Here is a 17500-nt window from a genome sequence, read left to right on the forward strand (position 1 = left end):
CAACGTCTGTTCATAACGCTGAGACAACATTAGCCCAACGTCTGTTCATAACGCTGAGACAACATTAGCCCAACGTCTGTTCATAACGCTGAGACAACATTAGCCCAACGTCTGTTCATAACGCTGAGACAACATTAGCCCAACGTCTGTTCATAACGCTGAGACAACATTAGCCCAACGTCTGTTTATAACGCTGAGACAACATTAGCCCAACGTCTGTTCATAACGCTGAGACAACATTAGCCCAACGTCTGTTCATAACGCTGAGACAACATTAGCCCAACGTCTGTTCATAACGCTGAGACAACATTAGCCCAACGTCTGTTCATAACGCTGAGACAACATTAGCCCAACGTCTGTTCATAACGCTGAGACTACATTAGCCCAACGTCTGTTCATAACGCTGAGACAACATTAGCCCAACGTCTGTTCATAACGCTGAGACAACATTAGCCCAACGTCTGTTCATAACGCTGAGACAACATTAGCCCAACGTCTGTTCATAACGCTGAGACAACATTAGCCCAACGTCTGTTCATAACGCTGAGACAACATTAGCCCAACGTCTGTTCATAACGCTGAGACTACATTAGCCCAACGTCTGTTCATAACGCTGAGACAACATTAGCCCAACGTCTGTTCATAACGCTGAGACAACATTAGCCCAACGTCTGTTCATAACGCTGAGACAACATTAGCCCAACGTCTGTTCATAACGCTGAGACAACATTAGCCCAACGTCTGTTCATAACGCTGAGACAACATTAGCCCAACGTCTGTTCATAACGCTGAGACAACATTAGCCCAACGTCTGTTTATAACGCTGAGACAACATTAGCCCAACGTCTGTTCATAACGCTGAGACAACATTAGCCCAACGTCTGTTCATAACGCTGAGACAACATTAGCCCAACGTCTGTTCATAACGCTGAGACAACATTAGCCCAACGTCTGTTCATAACGCTGAGACAACATTAGCCCAACGTCTGTTCATAACGCTGAGACAACATTAGCCCAACGTCTGTTCATAACGCTGAGACAACATTAGCCCAACGTCTGTTCATAACGCTGAGACAACATTAGCCCAACGTCTGTTCATAACGCTGAGACAACATTAGCCCAACGTCTGTTCATAACGCTGAGACAACATTAGCCCAACGTCTGTTCATAACGCTGAGACAACATTAGCCCAACGTCTGTTCATAACGCTGAGACAACATTAGCCCAACGTCTGTTCATAACGCTGAGACTACATTAGCCCAACGTCTGTTCATAACGCTGAGACAACATTAGCCCAACGTCTGTTCATAACGCTGAGAGAACATTAGCCCAACGTCTGTTCATAACGCTGAGACAACATTAGCCCAACGTCTGTTCATAACGCTGAGACAACATTAGCCCAACGTCTGTTCATAACGCTGAGACAACATTAGCCCAACGTCTGTTCATAACGCTGAGAGAACATTAGCCCAACGTCTGTTCATAACGCTGAGACAACATTAGCCCAACGTCTGTTCATAACGCTGAGAGAACATTAGCCCAACGTCTGTTCATAACGCTGAGACAACATTAGCCCAACGTCTGTTCATAACGCTGAGACAACATTAGCCCAACGTCTGTTCATAACGCTGAGACAACATTAGCCCAACGTCTGTTCATAACGCTGAGACAACATTAGCCCAACGTCTGTTCATAACGCTGAGACAACATTAGCCCAACGTCTGTTCATAACGCTGAGACAACATTAGCCCAACGTCTGTTCATAACGCTGAGACAACATTAGCCACAAACTGCTTAGACTAGTCTTAAAAGTTAAAAGTCGTCTTATTTTTTTCTTCAAGACCGTTCTTAACTTTTTAAAGCCAGTTACATAATTACATAAATGCAAATTTGAATCAGAAAAGTTAGATTGATTACCTCTTGACTAATTACTAGTGTCTCAAATTAGCTCTTAAGAACTGTTTTGTTTTTTCTATTTGAAGTCCTCAATTCTTTATAATAGTTTTGGAAGTGTGTATAGAGAAGTGTATGTTCTTTTTTATTTGGTGTTTTTAATTATATTGTAAGTATGTAGGAATTTTACGGTACATACATATTCTCTTCCCTTAACCCCTTTGGCCTCACCGTCCCGATCGCCTTTTTTTTCGTATCATATATTTAAGTTATTATCATAAATTAGGTCTCATTTGAAAGCTTACAAACTCAAAATCCATCCTGTGAAAACCGTTTTAAAATCGGACATTGTGTTACCATGGAAACGGTACTTTTTATTATTCTAGTGGGCGGTGTCATGTTTCATATTACAACTATTATTTTGATCAAGATATCTTTTTTAATATCGTCTGAGTCTCAAGGGTCCACATTGTGATGGAAGTGATATTTGGACAGAAAAATGCATTTAAAAAGCAATAAATGGAGTTTGAGTGACACCCGGTGGCTGTTTTTGGTACAGCGCCCTAAACTAAATCTCATGGGGACTTCAATTTTTGTGATATCAACTTGGCTATCGTAATTTAAGAGTAAAAAATGTTTTGTAAAATACACATTTTATATGGAATAAAAATATTTAGTGCAGTATTTTTCATTTATAGTACATTTAACCTTTTTCATGCTTTCGTATTCTGAATTGCTTCAATAATCTGCCGAGTGTCTGCTTTAAAACAGCTCTATATTCCAAAGCATTCTTCAATTACAGCCCTTTAAGTTTGGATAGTGCATTTTAATGTGTGTTCTCAAAAAAAAAGGGGGGGGGGGCAGTTAAAGGGTTAAAGTCTTCAGTTAAATATCATTAAATGAGCGCTCTGTGATTAATAATGTAATTTCCTGTTTAATGCAGAATGACACGGATGAATAAATCAACAGTCGTTAATGGGGGAACTGGCCCTTTAAGAGTCGTCCGTCTCTTAAAGGGCCAGTTCCCCATTAATGAGAATCCTGTGGTCGTCTCCTAATGTCCTCAAACCCCTCAGACTTTCCTTCGAGTCTCTTCAGATCATCTGGAATAATCCGCTCCATGATCCGTGTGGATCCGTTTCTCTTGATCAACTTTCTGAAGTTGCTCAGACTGTCATCTTTCATTTCATTATGAATCTCTTCATTTGAGTCTGAAGATGAACGAGACACATTTAATCTGAGCGTTGAAGTGAAATAAAACGGCTGTAAATGAAACACGCGCTGCAGAAATGATGTTTCCCGCTCAAATATCAGAACATCCTTAAATCAAGATCATTTAATGCTCAAGTCTTGTGTTCTGAGAAACTGAAGTGAGTTTGAGCTCAAAACAAGAGAAAGATCCTCAGTGTGTGTGAACGTGACTCTCGACTGAATGAAGCGGATCTTTATGACCACATTGACACTGTGTGTGTGTGTGTGTGTGTGTGTGTGTGTGTGCAGTCGACCCAGATGTGCGGTACACAGCGGTCAGTAGTTTCATCTTCCTGCGCTTCTTCGCTCCGGCCATCCTGTCTCCGAGCCTCTTCCACCTGCGGCCGCATCACCCGGTGTGTACTCCGCCCTCACACACACACACACACACACACACACACACACACACACACACACACACACTCTCACACACACACACACACACACACACACACACACACACACACACACACACACACTCTTGATCCCATGCTTGACTTTCATCCGTTCTGTCTCTTGTTGTGTGTGTGTGTGTGTGTGTGTGTGTGTGTGTGTGAAGGATCCGTGCACGTCCCGGACTCTGACGCTCATTTCCAAAACCATCCAAACTCTGGGAAGCCTCGCCAAGTCCAAATCTGTGAGTGTCTTCACACACACATCCTGTGTATAATATAATATAATATAATACGATATAATATACTATAATATAATATAATATACTATAATATAATATAATATAATACGATATAATATACTATAATATAATATAATATACTATAATATAATATAATATAATACGATATAATATAATATACTATAATATAATATAATATACTATAATATAATATAATATAATATGATATAATATAATATAATATAATATAATATGATATAATACAATATAATATAATACAATATAATATAATATAATATAATATAATATAATATATTATAATATAATATAATACAATACAATACAATACAATATAATACAATATAATATAATATAATATAATATAATATAATACAATACAATATAATACAATACAATATAATATAATATAATATAATATAATATAATACAATATAATATAATATAATATAATATAATATAATACGATATAATATAATATAATATGATATAATATAATATAATATAATATAATATAATACAATATAATATAATATAATACAATACAATACAATACAATACAATACAATATAATATAATACAATATAATATAATATAATACAATACGATATAATATAATATAATATGATATAATATAATATAATATAATATAATACAATATAATATAATACAATACAATACAATACAATACAATACAATATAATATAATATAATATAATACGATATAATATAATATGATATAATATAATATAATATAATACAATATAATATAATATAATACAATACAATACAATACAATATAATACAATATAATATAATACAATATAATATAATATAATACAATACAATACAATACAATATAATATAATATAATATAATATAATATAATACAATATAATATAATATGATATAATATAATGCAATATATTATAATATAATACGATATAATATAATTTAATATAATACGATATAATATAATATAATACGATATAATATAATATAATATAATATGATATAATATAATGCAATATAATATAATATAATATAATATAATACGATATAATATAATATAATACGATATAATATAATTTAATATAATACGATATAATATAATATAATACGATATAATATAATATAATATGATATAATATAATGCAATATAATATGATATAATATAATGCAATATAATATAATATGATATAATACAATACAATATAATACAATATAATATAATATAATATAATATAATACAATACAATATAATACAATATAATATAATATAATATAATATAATACAATACAATATAATATAATATAATATAATATAATATAATATAATATAATATAATACAATATAATACAATATAATATAATATAATATAATATAATACAATACAATACAATATAATACAATATAATATAATATAATATAATATAATATAATACAATATAATATAATATAATATAATACAATACAATATAATACAATATAATATAATATAATATAATATAATATAATATAATACAATACAATACAATACAATACAATATAATATAATATAATATAATACAATATAATATAATATAATATAATACAATATAATATAATATGATATAATATAATGCAATATATTATAATATAATACGATATAATATAATTTAATATAATACGATATAATATAATATAATACGATATAATATAATGCAATATAATATAATATAATATGATATAATATAATGCAATATAATATAATATGATATAATATAATACGATATAATATAATATAATATAATACGATATAATATAATATAATACGATATAATATAATATAATATGATATAATATAATGCAATATAATATAATATAATATGATATAATATAATGCAATATAATATAATATGATATAATATAATACGATATAATATAATATAATATAATATAATGCAATATAATATAATATAATATGATATAATATAATGCAATATAATATAATATAATACGATATAATATAATATAATACGATATAATATAATTAATATAATATAATAATAAAAGTTTGTGTTTAGATAATATACACATGTGAGTGTTGTTGAGAGTGTGTTCTTCTCTTCTCTAAAGGCCAATTTTAAGGAGTCCTACATGGCGGCTTTCTACGACTTCTTCAACGAGCAGAAGTACGCGGACGCCGTGAAGAACGTGAGTCGCTCACACATCATCATCATGTGTCACGTGTGTCACGCGTGTTCTGACGCCAGCATCACGCATCATGTGTCACGTGTGTCACGCGTGTTCTGACGCCAGCATCACGCATCATGTGTCACGTGTGTCACGCGTGTTCTGACGCCAGAATCACGCATCATGTGTCACGTGTGTCATGCGTGTTCTGACGCCAGCATCACGCATCATGTTACGTGTGTCACGCGTGTTCTGACGCCAGCATCACGCATCATGTGTCACGTGTGTCCTGCGTGTTCTGACGCCAGCATCATGTGTCACGTTTGTCATGCGTGTTCTGACGCCAGCATCACGCATCATATGTCACGTGTGTCATGCGTGTTCTGACGCCAGCATCACGCATCATGTGTCACGTGTGTCATGCGTGTTCTGACGCCAGCATCACGCATCATGTGTCACGTGTGTCCTGCGTGTTCTGACGCCAGCATCATGTGTCACGTGTGTCATGCTTGTTCTGACGGCAGCATCACGCATCATGTGTCACGTGTGTCATGCGTGTTCTGACGCCAGCATCACGCATCATGTGTCACGTGTGTCATGCGTGTTCTGACGCCAGCATCACGCATCATGTGTCACGTGTGTCATGCGTGTTCTGACACCAGCATCACGCATCATGTGTCACGTGTGTCATGCGTGTTCTGACACCAGCATCACGCATCTTGTGTCACGTGTGTCATGCGTGTTCTGACGCCAGCATCACGCATCATGTGTCACGTGTGTCATGCGTGTTCTGACGCCAGCATCATGCATCATGTGTCATGTGTGTCATGCGTGTTCTGACGCCAGCATCACGCATCATGTGTCACGTGTGTCATGCGTGTTCTGACGCCAGCATCACGCATCATGTGTCACGTGTGTCATGCGTGTTCTGACGCCAGCATCACGCATCATGTGTCACGTGTGTCATGCGTGTTCTGACGCCAGCATCACGCATCATGTTACGTGTGTCATGCGTGTTCTGATGCCAGCATCACGCATCATGTGTCACGTGTGTCATGCATGTTCTGACGCCAGCATCACGCATCATGTGTCACGTGTGTCATGCGTGTTCTGACGCCAGCATCACGCATCATGTGTCACGTGTGTCATGCGTGTTCTGACGCCAGCATCACGCATCTTGTGTCACGTGTGTCATGCGTGTTCTGACGCCAGCATCACGCATCATGTGTCACGTGTGTCATGCGTGTTCTGACGCCAGCTCTCTGTCACAGTTCCTGGATCTGATATCGTCCTCGGCCCGCTGGGACCAGAAGAGCATCGAGACGCCCATCATGCTGAAGGAGGGGTGAGGGCGCTGATGGACCAATCACACGGCTCGTACGGCCGGCACGTGTCAGAGGCTTTATCAGTGTGTGTGTGTGTGTGTGTGTGTGTTTCTCTGCTGGACGCAGGAGCGTTAAACTCATTATTAAGAGGCTTGACGCCAAGGGCTCTGGCAGGTAAGACTCACCTGTGTTAGATGACCTTTGACCTCCTCAGTATCTGAGCCTGCATTAGAACATCCAGAGCTCAGTTGTAGACCTGATGCTTCCCTGTTATAGAGCTCAGCCCAAATGAGGCTTTGTGTTTCTCTACAGTTATAGCCCATCTGTGAATATGTGCTGCGCTCTCCTCTCCATGACAACAATAAACAACACAACTGACACACACTGACACACACTGACAGACACTGACAGACAACTGACACACACTGACAGACAACTGACACACAACTGACACACACTGACAGACAACTGACACACACTGACACACACTGACACACAACTGACACACACTGACACACAACTGACACACACTGACACACAACTGACACACACTGACACACACTGACACACAACTGACACACAACTGACAGACAACTGACACACACTGACACACAACTGACACACACTGACAGACAACTGACACACACTGACACACAACTGACACACACTGACACACAACTGACACACTGACACACAACTGACACACACTGACACACAACTGACACACAACTGACACACACTGACACACAACTGACACACAACTGACAGACAACTGACACACACTGACACACAACTGACACACAACTGACACACAACTGACACACACTGACACACAACTGACAGACAACTGACACACAACTGACACACACTGACACACAACTGACACACAACTGACACACACTGACACACAACTGACACACACTGACAGACAACTGACACACAACTGACACACAACTGACACACACTGACACACAACTGACAGACAACTGACACACACTGACACACAACTGACACACAACTGACACACACTGACACACAACTGACACACAACTGACACACAACTGACACACACTGACACACAACTGACACACAACTGACACACACTGACACACAACTGACACACACTGACACACAACTGACAGACAACTGACACACAACTGACACACATTGACACAACGACACACACTGACACAAAACTGACACACAACTGACAGACAACTGACACACAACTGACACACTGACACACAACTGACACACACTGACACAACGACACACACTGACAGACAACTGACACACAACTGACACACACTGACACACAACTGACACACACTGACACAACGACACACACTGACACAAAACTGACACACAACTGACAGACAACTGACACACAACTGACACACACTGACACACAACTGACACACAACTGACAGAAAACTGACACACAACTGACAGACAACTGACACACACTGACACACAACTGACACACACTGACACACAACTGACAGACAACTGACACACAACTGACACATACTGACAGACAACTGACACACAACTGACACACACTGACACACAACTGACAGACAACTGACACACAACTGACACACAACTGACACACACTGACACAACTGACACAAACTGACACAACTGACACAAACTGACACAACTGACAGAAACTGACACACAACTGACACACAACTGACACACAACTGACAGACAACTGACACACAACTGACACACACTGACACACAACTGACAGACAACTGACACACACTGACACAACTGACACACTGACACACAACTGACAGAACACTGACACACAACTGACACACACTGACACACAACGACACACAACTGACACACACTGACACAAAACTGACACACACTGACAGACAACTGACACACAACTGACAGAAAACTGACACACAACTGACAGACAACTGACACACAACTGACAGAGAACTGACAGACAACTGACAGACAACTGACACACACTGACACACAACTGACAGACAACTGACACACACTGACACACAACTGACACACACTGACACACAACTGACAGACAACTGACACACAACTGACACATACTGACACACAACTGACACACACTGACACACAAGTGACAGACAACTGACACACAACTGACACACACTGACACACAACTGACAGACAACTGACACACTGACAGACAACTGACACACAACTGACACACACTGACAGACAACTGACACACAACTGACACACACTGACAGAGAACTGACAGACAACTGACACACACTGACAGACAACTGACACACAACTGACACACACTGACACACAACGACACACAACTGACAAACAACTGAGAGAAGCTGACACACAACTGACAGAAACTGACAAACAAGCGTTACTGGAAGAGCGTTTGTTCAAAACCTTGAGAGAACCTTGGCAGAACGTCCCCTGTGAGCCCTGTGTGTGTGAGAGAGAGTGAGTGAGTGAGTGAGTGAGTGAGTGTGTGTGTGTGTGTGTGTGTGTGTGTGTGTGTGTGTGTGTGTGTGTGTGTGTGTGTGCGCTTGAGACCGGAGGGACTCTGAGTTACGGGTGTGTCTGTTCTGTTCCAGGTTCATGATCAAACGAGCTCAAGGGCGAAACCGCTTCGGTCTGAAGAACTTCAAGAAGAGATGGTTCCGCCTCACCAACCACGAGTTCACCTACCACAAGACCAAAGGTAACACACAAGCTCAGTCAGTACAGGTGTGTGAGCTCCACCTCTACCGGCGAGATTTACACCCATCAGGCATAACATTATGACCAGTCAATAACACTGATGATCTCTGTTAGTGGGTGGGATATATTAGGCAGCAAGTGAACATTTTGTCCTCAGAGTTGATGTGTGTGTGTGTGTGTGTCCAGGAGAGGGCGCTCTGTGCAGCATCCCTATAGAAAACATCCTGGCTGACACACAACTGACAGAAACTGACACACAACTGACAGAAACTGACACACAACTGACAGAAACTGACACACAACTGACAGAAACTGACACAAATGACAGAAATTGACACACAACTGACAGAAACCGACACAACTGACAGAAACTGACACACAACTGACAGAAACCGACACAACTGACAGAAACTGACACACAACTGACAGAAACTGACACACAACTGACAGAAACTGACACAACTGACAGAAACTGACACACAACTGACAGAAACTGACACAAATGACAGAAATTGACACACAACTGACACAAACCGACACAACTGACAGAAACCGACACAACTGATAGAAACCGACACAACTGACAGAAACTGACAGAAACTGACACACAACTGACACAAACTGACACAACTGACAGAAACTGACACACAACTGACACAAACTGACACACAACTGACACACAAACTGACACAACTGACAGAAACTGACACACAAACTGACACAACTGACAGAAACCGACACAACTGACAGAAACTGACACACAACTGACACATAACTGACAGAAACTGACACACAACTGACACAAACTGACACACAACTGACAGAAACTGACACACAACTAACACAAACTGACACACAACTGACACAAACTGACACAACTGACAGAAACTGGCACACAACTGACACACAACTGACACAACTGACAGAAACTGACACACAACTGACACAAACTGACACACAACTGACAGAAACTGACACACAAACTGACACAACTGACATAAACTGACACACAACTGACACACAACTGACACACAACTGACACAAACTGACACACAACTGACACAAACTGACACAACTGACAGAAACTGGCACACAACTGACAGAAACTGACACACAAACTGACACAACTGACATAAACTGACACACAACTGACACACAACTGACACACAACTGACACAAACTGACACACAACTGACACAAACTGACACAACTGACACAAACTGACACACAACTGACACAACTGACAGAAACTGACACACAACTGACACAAACTGACGCAACTGACAGAAACTGACACACAACTGACAGAAATTGACACACAACTGACAGAAACTGACACACAACTGACACAAACTGACACAACTGACAGAAACTGACACACAACTGACACAACTGACAGAAACCGACACAAACTGACACACAACTGACATAAACTGACACACAACTGACAGAAACTGACACAAAACTGACATAAAATGACACACAACTGACACAAACTGACACAAATGACAGAAATTGACACACAACTGACAGAAACCGACACAACTGACAGAAACTGACAGAAACCGACACAACTGACAGAAACTGACACACAACTGACAGAAACTGACACACAACTGACAGAAACTGACACAACTGACAGAAACTGACACACAACTGACAGAAACTGACACAAATGACAGAAATTGACACACAACTGACACAAACCGACACAACTGACAGAAACCGACACAACTGATAGAAACCGACACAACTGACAGAAACTGACAGAAACTGACACACAACTGACACAAACTGACACAACTGACAGAAACTGACACACAACTGACACAAACTGACACACAACTGACACACAAACTGACACAACTGACAGAAACTGACACACAAACTGACACAACTGACAGAAACCGACACAACTGACAGAAACTGACACACAACTGACACATAACTGACAGAAACTGACACACAACTGACACAAACTGACACACAAATGACAGAAACTGACACACAACTAACACAAACTGACACACAACTGACACAAACTGACACAACTGACAGAAACTGGCACACAACTGACACACAACTGACACAACTGACAGAAACTGACACACAACTGACACAAACTGACACACAACTGACAGAAACTGACACACAAACTGACACAACTGACATAAACTGACACACAACTGACACACAACTGACACACAACTGACACAAACTGACACACAACTGACACAAACTGACACAACTGACAGAAACTGGCACACAACTGACAGAAACTGACACACAAACTGACACAACTGACATAAACTGACACACAACTGACACACAACTGACACACAACTGACACAAACTGACACACAACTGACACAAACTGACACAACTGACACAAACTGACACACAACTGACACAACTGACAGAAACTGACACACAACTGACACAAACTGACGCAACTGACAGAAACTGACACACAACTGACAGAAATTGACACACAACTGACAGAAACTGACACACAACTGACACAAACTGACACAACTGACAGAAACTGACACACAACTGACAGAAACCGACACAAACTGACACACAACTGACATAAACTGACACACAACTGACAGAAACTGACACAAAACTGACATAAAATGACACATAACTGACAGAAACTGACACACAACTGACACAAACTGACACACAAATGACAGAAACTGACACACAACTAACACAAACTGACACACAACTGACACAAACTGACACAACTGACAGAAACTGGCACACAACTGACACACAACTGACACAACTGACAGAAACTGACACACAACTGACACAAACTGACACACAACTGACAGAAACTGACACACAAACTGACACAACTGACATAAACTGACACACAACTGACACACAACTGACACACAACTGACACAAACTGACACACAACTGACACAAACTGACACAACTGACAGAAACTGGCACACAACTGACAGAAACTGACACACAAACTGACACAACTGACATAAACTGACACACAACTGACACACAACTGACACACAACTGACACAAACTGACACACAACTGACACAAACTGACACAACTGACACAAACTGACACACAACTGACACAACTGACAGAAACTGACACACAACTGACACAAACTGACGCAACTGACAGAAACTGACACACAACTGACAGAAATTGACACACAACTGACAGAAACTGACACACAACTGACACAAACTGACACAACTGACAGAAACTGACACACAACTGACACAACTGACAGAAACCGACACAAACTGACACACAACTGACATAAACTGACACACAACTGACAGAAACTGACACAAAACTGACATAAAATGACACACAACTGACACAAACTGACACACAACTGACACAAACTGACACACAACTGACACAAACTGACACACAACTGACAGAAACTGACACACAACTGACAGAAACTGACATAAACTGACACACAACTGACAGAAACTGACACACAACTGACAGAAACTGATACACAACTGACACAACTGACAGAAACTGACACACAACTGACAGAAACTGACACACACTGACACACAACATTATGACCAGGTGAATAACACTGATGATCTCTGTTAGTGGGTGGGATATATTAGGCAGCAAGTGAACATTTTGTCCTCAGAGTTGATGTGTGTGTGTGTGTGTGTGTGTGTGTGTGTGTCCAGGAGAGGGCGCTCTGTGCAGCATCCCTATAGAAAACATCCTGGCTGTGGAGAGACTAGAGGAAGAGTCCTTCAAGATGAAGAACGTAAGAGGAGCTCAGGTGTGATTGGTGTGTGTGTGTGTGTGTGTGTGTCTAAACCTGTGTGTGTGTTCTCCAGATGTTCCAGGTCATCCAGCCAGAGAGGGCGCTCTACATCCAGGCCAACAACTGTGTGGAGGCCCGCGATTGGATCGACATCCTGACCAAAGTCAGCCAGTGCAACCGCAAGCGCTTGAGCACCTTCCACCCCTCCGCCTTCCTCAACGGGCACTGGCTCTGCTGCAGACTCTCTGCGGACACAGCGCCCGGCTGCACGCCCTGCACAGGGTGAGTCCTGATTGGCTGAGCAGCGTCTCGTAGCCCCGCCCTCACTCACTGTAGTTAACACTTAGTTGTCAGGGTTCCCACTCGTCCTGGAAAACACATGGAAAATTAGAGAAAATGTCCTGGAAAATCTTGTTGTCGTCTGGGAATTTTTTTTAAAAAAAGTTATTTCTTTAGCCGAGTATAACGAGTTTATCGCTGGCCTAAACAATCAGCGCTAGTTGCAGAAGCACATGTTCAGAAACGCTGAGTTTGATGTGTGTGTGTAGTATTCTTGAATGATGATGTTTAGTCTTGTGTTGCCGCTCTCAGCAGTTAGCTAATGCTAATGCTAATGCTAAAACTGCTCAGTGAATGTTAACTCGTGAGCTGCTCCCTAATCACATCATTTTGATATAAAGTCACATTTGTGTGTTATAAAGTCAGAATTGCGTGATATAAACTCCCAAGTCTTTTCTTCACAATTTACTTTTTTTGCGCAGTTGCGAGTTTATATCTTGCAATTGTGACTTCTTTTCTCAGAATTGTGAGATCTGCAATTGCAAGTTATAAAGTCCAATTCTGAGGAAAAAAAAGAATTGCGACAATTTTCGCGTTTATATCACAAATATGTAAAAAGTCAGAATAGCGAGATAAAGTCACAATGACCTTTTCTTTCTATTCTGTGGAGTAAACAAGCTTCCATAGTCATAATGTGTGATTAAGAGCTCATGTTGAAAAATGCTGGATCGTTAAGTAATGGCCATAAACTGGACGACTTTTAAAGACTTAAAGCAATATTTGGCGTGATTTAGAAAGCAATATTTGGCGTGATTTAGAAAGCAATATTTGGCGTGATTTAGAAAGCAATATTTGGCATGATTTAGAAAGCAATATTTGGCGTGATTTAGAAAGCAATATTTGGCGTGATTTAGAAAGCAATATTTGGCGTGATTTAGAAAGCAATATTTGGCATGATTTAGAAAGCAATATTTGGCGTGATTTAGAAAGCAATATTTGGCGTGATTTAGAAAGCAATATTTGGCGTGATTTAGAAAGCAATATTTGGCGTGATTTAGAAAGCAATATTTGGCGTGATTTAGAAAGCAATATTTGGCATGATTTAGAAAGCAATATTTGGCCTGTTTTAGAAAGCAATATTTGGCCTGATTTAGAAAGCAATATTTGGCGTGATTTAGAAAGCAATATTTGGCATGATTTAGAAAGCAATATTTGGCATGATTTAGAAAGCAATATTTGGCATGATTTAGAAAGCAATATTTGGCGTGATTTAGAAAGCAATATTTGGCATGATTTAGAAAGCAATATTTGGCATGATTTAGAAAGCAATATTTGGCGTGATTTAGAAAGCAATATTTGGCCTGATTTAGAAAGCAATATTTGGCGTGATTTAGAAAGCAATATTTGGCGTGATTTAGAAAGCAATATTTGGCATGATTTAGAAAGCAATATTTGGCGTGATTTAGAAAGCAATATTTGGCATGATTTAGAAAGCAATATTTGGCGTGATTTAGAAAGCAATATTTGGCATGATTTAGAAAGCAATATTTGGCGTGATTTAGAAAGCAATATTTGGCATGATTTAGAAAGCAATATTTGGCGTGATTTAGAAAGCAATATTTGGCATGATTTAGAAAGCAATATTTGGCGTGATTTAGAAAGCAATATTTGGCATGATTTAGAAAGCAATATTTGGCGTGATTTAGAAAGCAATATTTGGCCTGATTTAGAAAGCAATATTTGGCGTGATTTAGAAAGCAATATTTGGCCTGATTTAGAAAGCAATATTTGGCCTGATTTAGAAAGCAATATTTGGCCTGATTTAGAAAGCAATTAGGGATGCACCGATATGAACATTTTGGCCGATACCGATAACCGATAATTCTTAATATTTGAAAGCCGATAACCGATATATTGGCCGATAAATCTAAATACAAATTTTAATAAACTCTGAGAGCCTGATTACAAAAACAAAAGGCTCACCATTAAAAGCCATGTCCCAAACACTTCAACATAAATCAAACCTATACACTACAGTAGCCTATTTGAACAAGTGTGAGATTCCTTACCTTTTCAAATTAATTTTACACTCCTATGGCCAAATTTTTTTTTTTAACACTTTACAATAAGGTTTAATTTTTGTTAGTATTAGTTAACCAACAATGAATGAACAATACTTCAACAGGATTTATTAATTTTAGTTCATGTTAATCTCAACATATTCAGACCCAAAGTTGTGTCTTTTAACATTAGGTATGAACTGTGAATGGACTGTTACAAAACACAAACATTTTATTACTAAAAGAAACAAAGGTTATTGCTCTCTGTTTGTTCATGATAGTTAATGCATTAATAAAATGAGACCTTATTTGTAAAATGTTACAAAAAATTATATTGTCTAAAAAATAAAAATAATATACCTAAATAATGCAAACAAGTAATTGAACAGCATTACTTAGGCTGCATAATAAAGAATCAGAATGCAAGTGCATGAAATAACCTCCGCACAGACGATAAAGAAATGGTTTTAATCAAACCATATTGTTGATGGAAATGATACGAGAACAATAAAAGTGCTAATTATAAAAAATAATGCTTCTGTGTTTTTGAAAAAAAAAATATGTTTAATATTACAGTAATAGTAAACATCTGTAATATTAGTCTAGTCTATTAGGAATAATGTTGCTGTTTGAGAGCGCGCTGAAGCTGGAGAGAATGAACGAACAACCATAAACTGAAGCGCTTAGAAGTTTAATTAACAACTAAACGCATCATATATGAGAACAATAAGATATTTATACAAAATAAATATAATATTACAACTTATATTAGCACAAAATCACGCATAGGTGAAGGGTTATAACTCCTGTGGATGCTCCTCCCCTGTTTGAGAGCGTGCTGAAACTGAAGATGATCACCGGTACAGTGAAGCACTGCGGGTTATTGACTTAACGAAACACATCCTATATGACTTTAATCAGATGTTTATACTACAAAAACGTAATATTACGACTTACATATGCTTAAAATGACGCGAATGCACAAGCGAACTTGACTGTGCTGGTCAGAATGCGTTGTGGACGCTTCCCACAACAGCGCGCTGAAAAACAACTAAACCCAGAGAATTCACTACGTTTTATAACAGAAATATTCTCATTGCAGTGTTATGTATAGGACAGTCCCAGTAGTTATTAATGCTGTGCATTTCTGTTTGAAATGCGCGCGCCGGTACAATGAAGTGCTTTACTGCATCGTTTATTAACTCAACCAAACGCATCCTATATGGGATTATATACACAAAATAATAAATATAATATTACAACTTACAATGGCACAAAAGGCTGTGAATGCACAAGCGAACTTGACTGTGCTCGTCATGAAGGTGTAACTCCGTGGGCGCGCGCTGAAGCTAAAGACCGGTACAATGAAGT

General features: G+C 38.7%; 1 protein-coding gene across 2 annotated transcripts in view; it reads left to right on the forward strand.

Moving 5' to 3' along the window:
* rasa3 (RAS p21 protein activator 3) overlaps nt 1-17500 on the forward strand; it is a 59038-nt gene that overhangs the window by 34828 nt on the left and 6710 nt on the right. For both annotated transcript variants that reach the window (XM_079812278.1, XM_079812279.1), the window contains 7 exons: nt 3394-3500; nt 3704-3781; nt 5916-5993; nt 7244-7317; nt 9898-10004; nt 13708-13790; nt 13864-14072. In XM_079812278.1, coding sequence (XP_079668404.1) covers nt 3394-3500; nt 3704-3781; nt 5916-5993; nt 7244-7317; nt 9898-10004; nt 13708-13790; nt 13864-14072 — 736 coding nt within the window. The remainder of the gene's footprint in view (nt 1-3393; nt 3501-3703; nt 3782-5915; nt 5994-7243; nt 7318-9897; nt 10005-13707; nt 13791-13863; nt 14073-17500) is intronic.

This window comes from Gobio gobio, assembly GCF_949357685.1.
Source record: "Gobio gobio genome assembly, chromosome: 3".
Taxonomy (NCBI): domain Eukaryota; kingdom Metazoa; phylum Chordata; class Actinopteri; order Cypriniformes; family Gobionidae; genus Gobio; species Gobio gobio.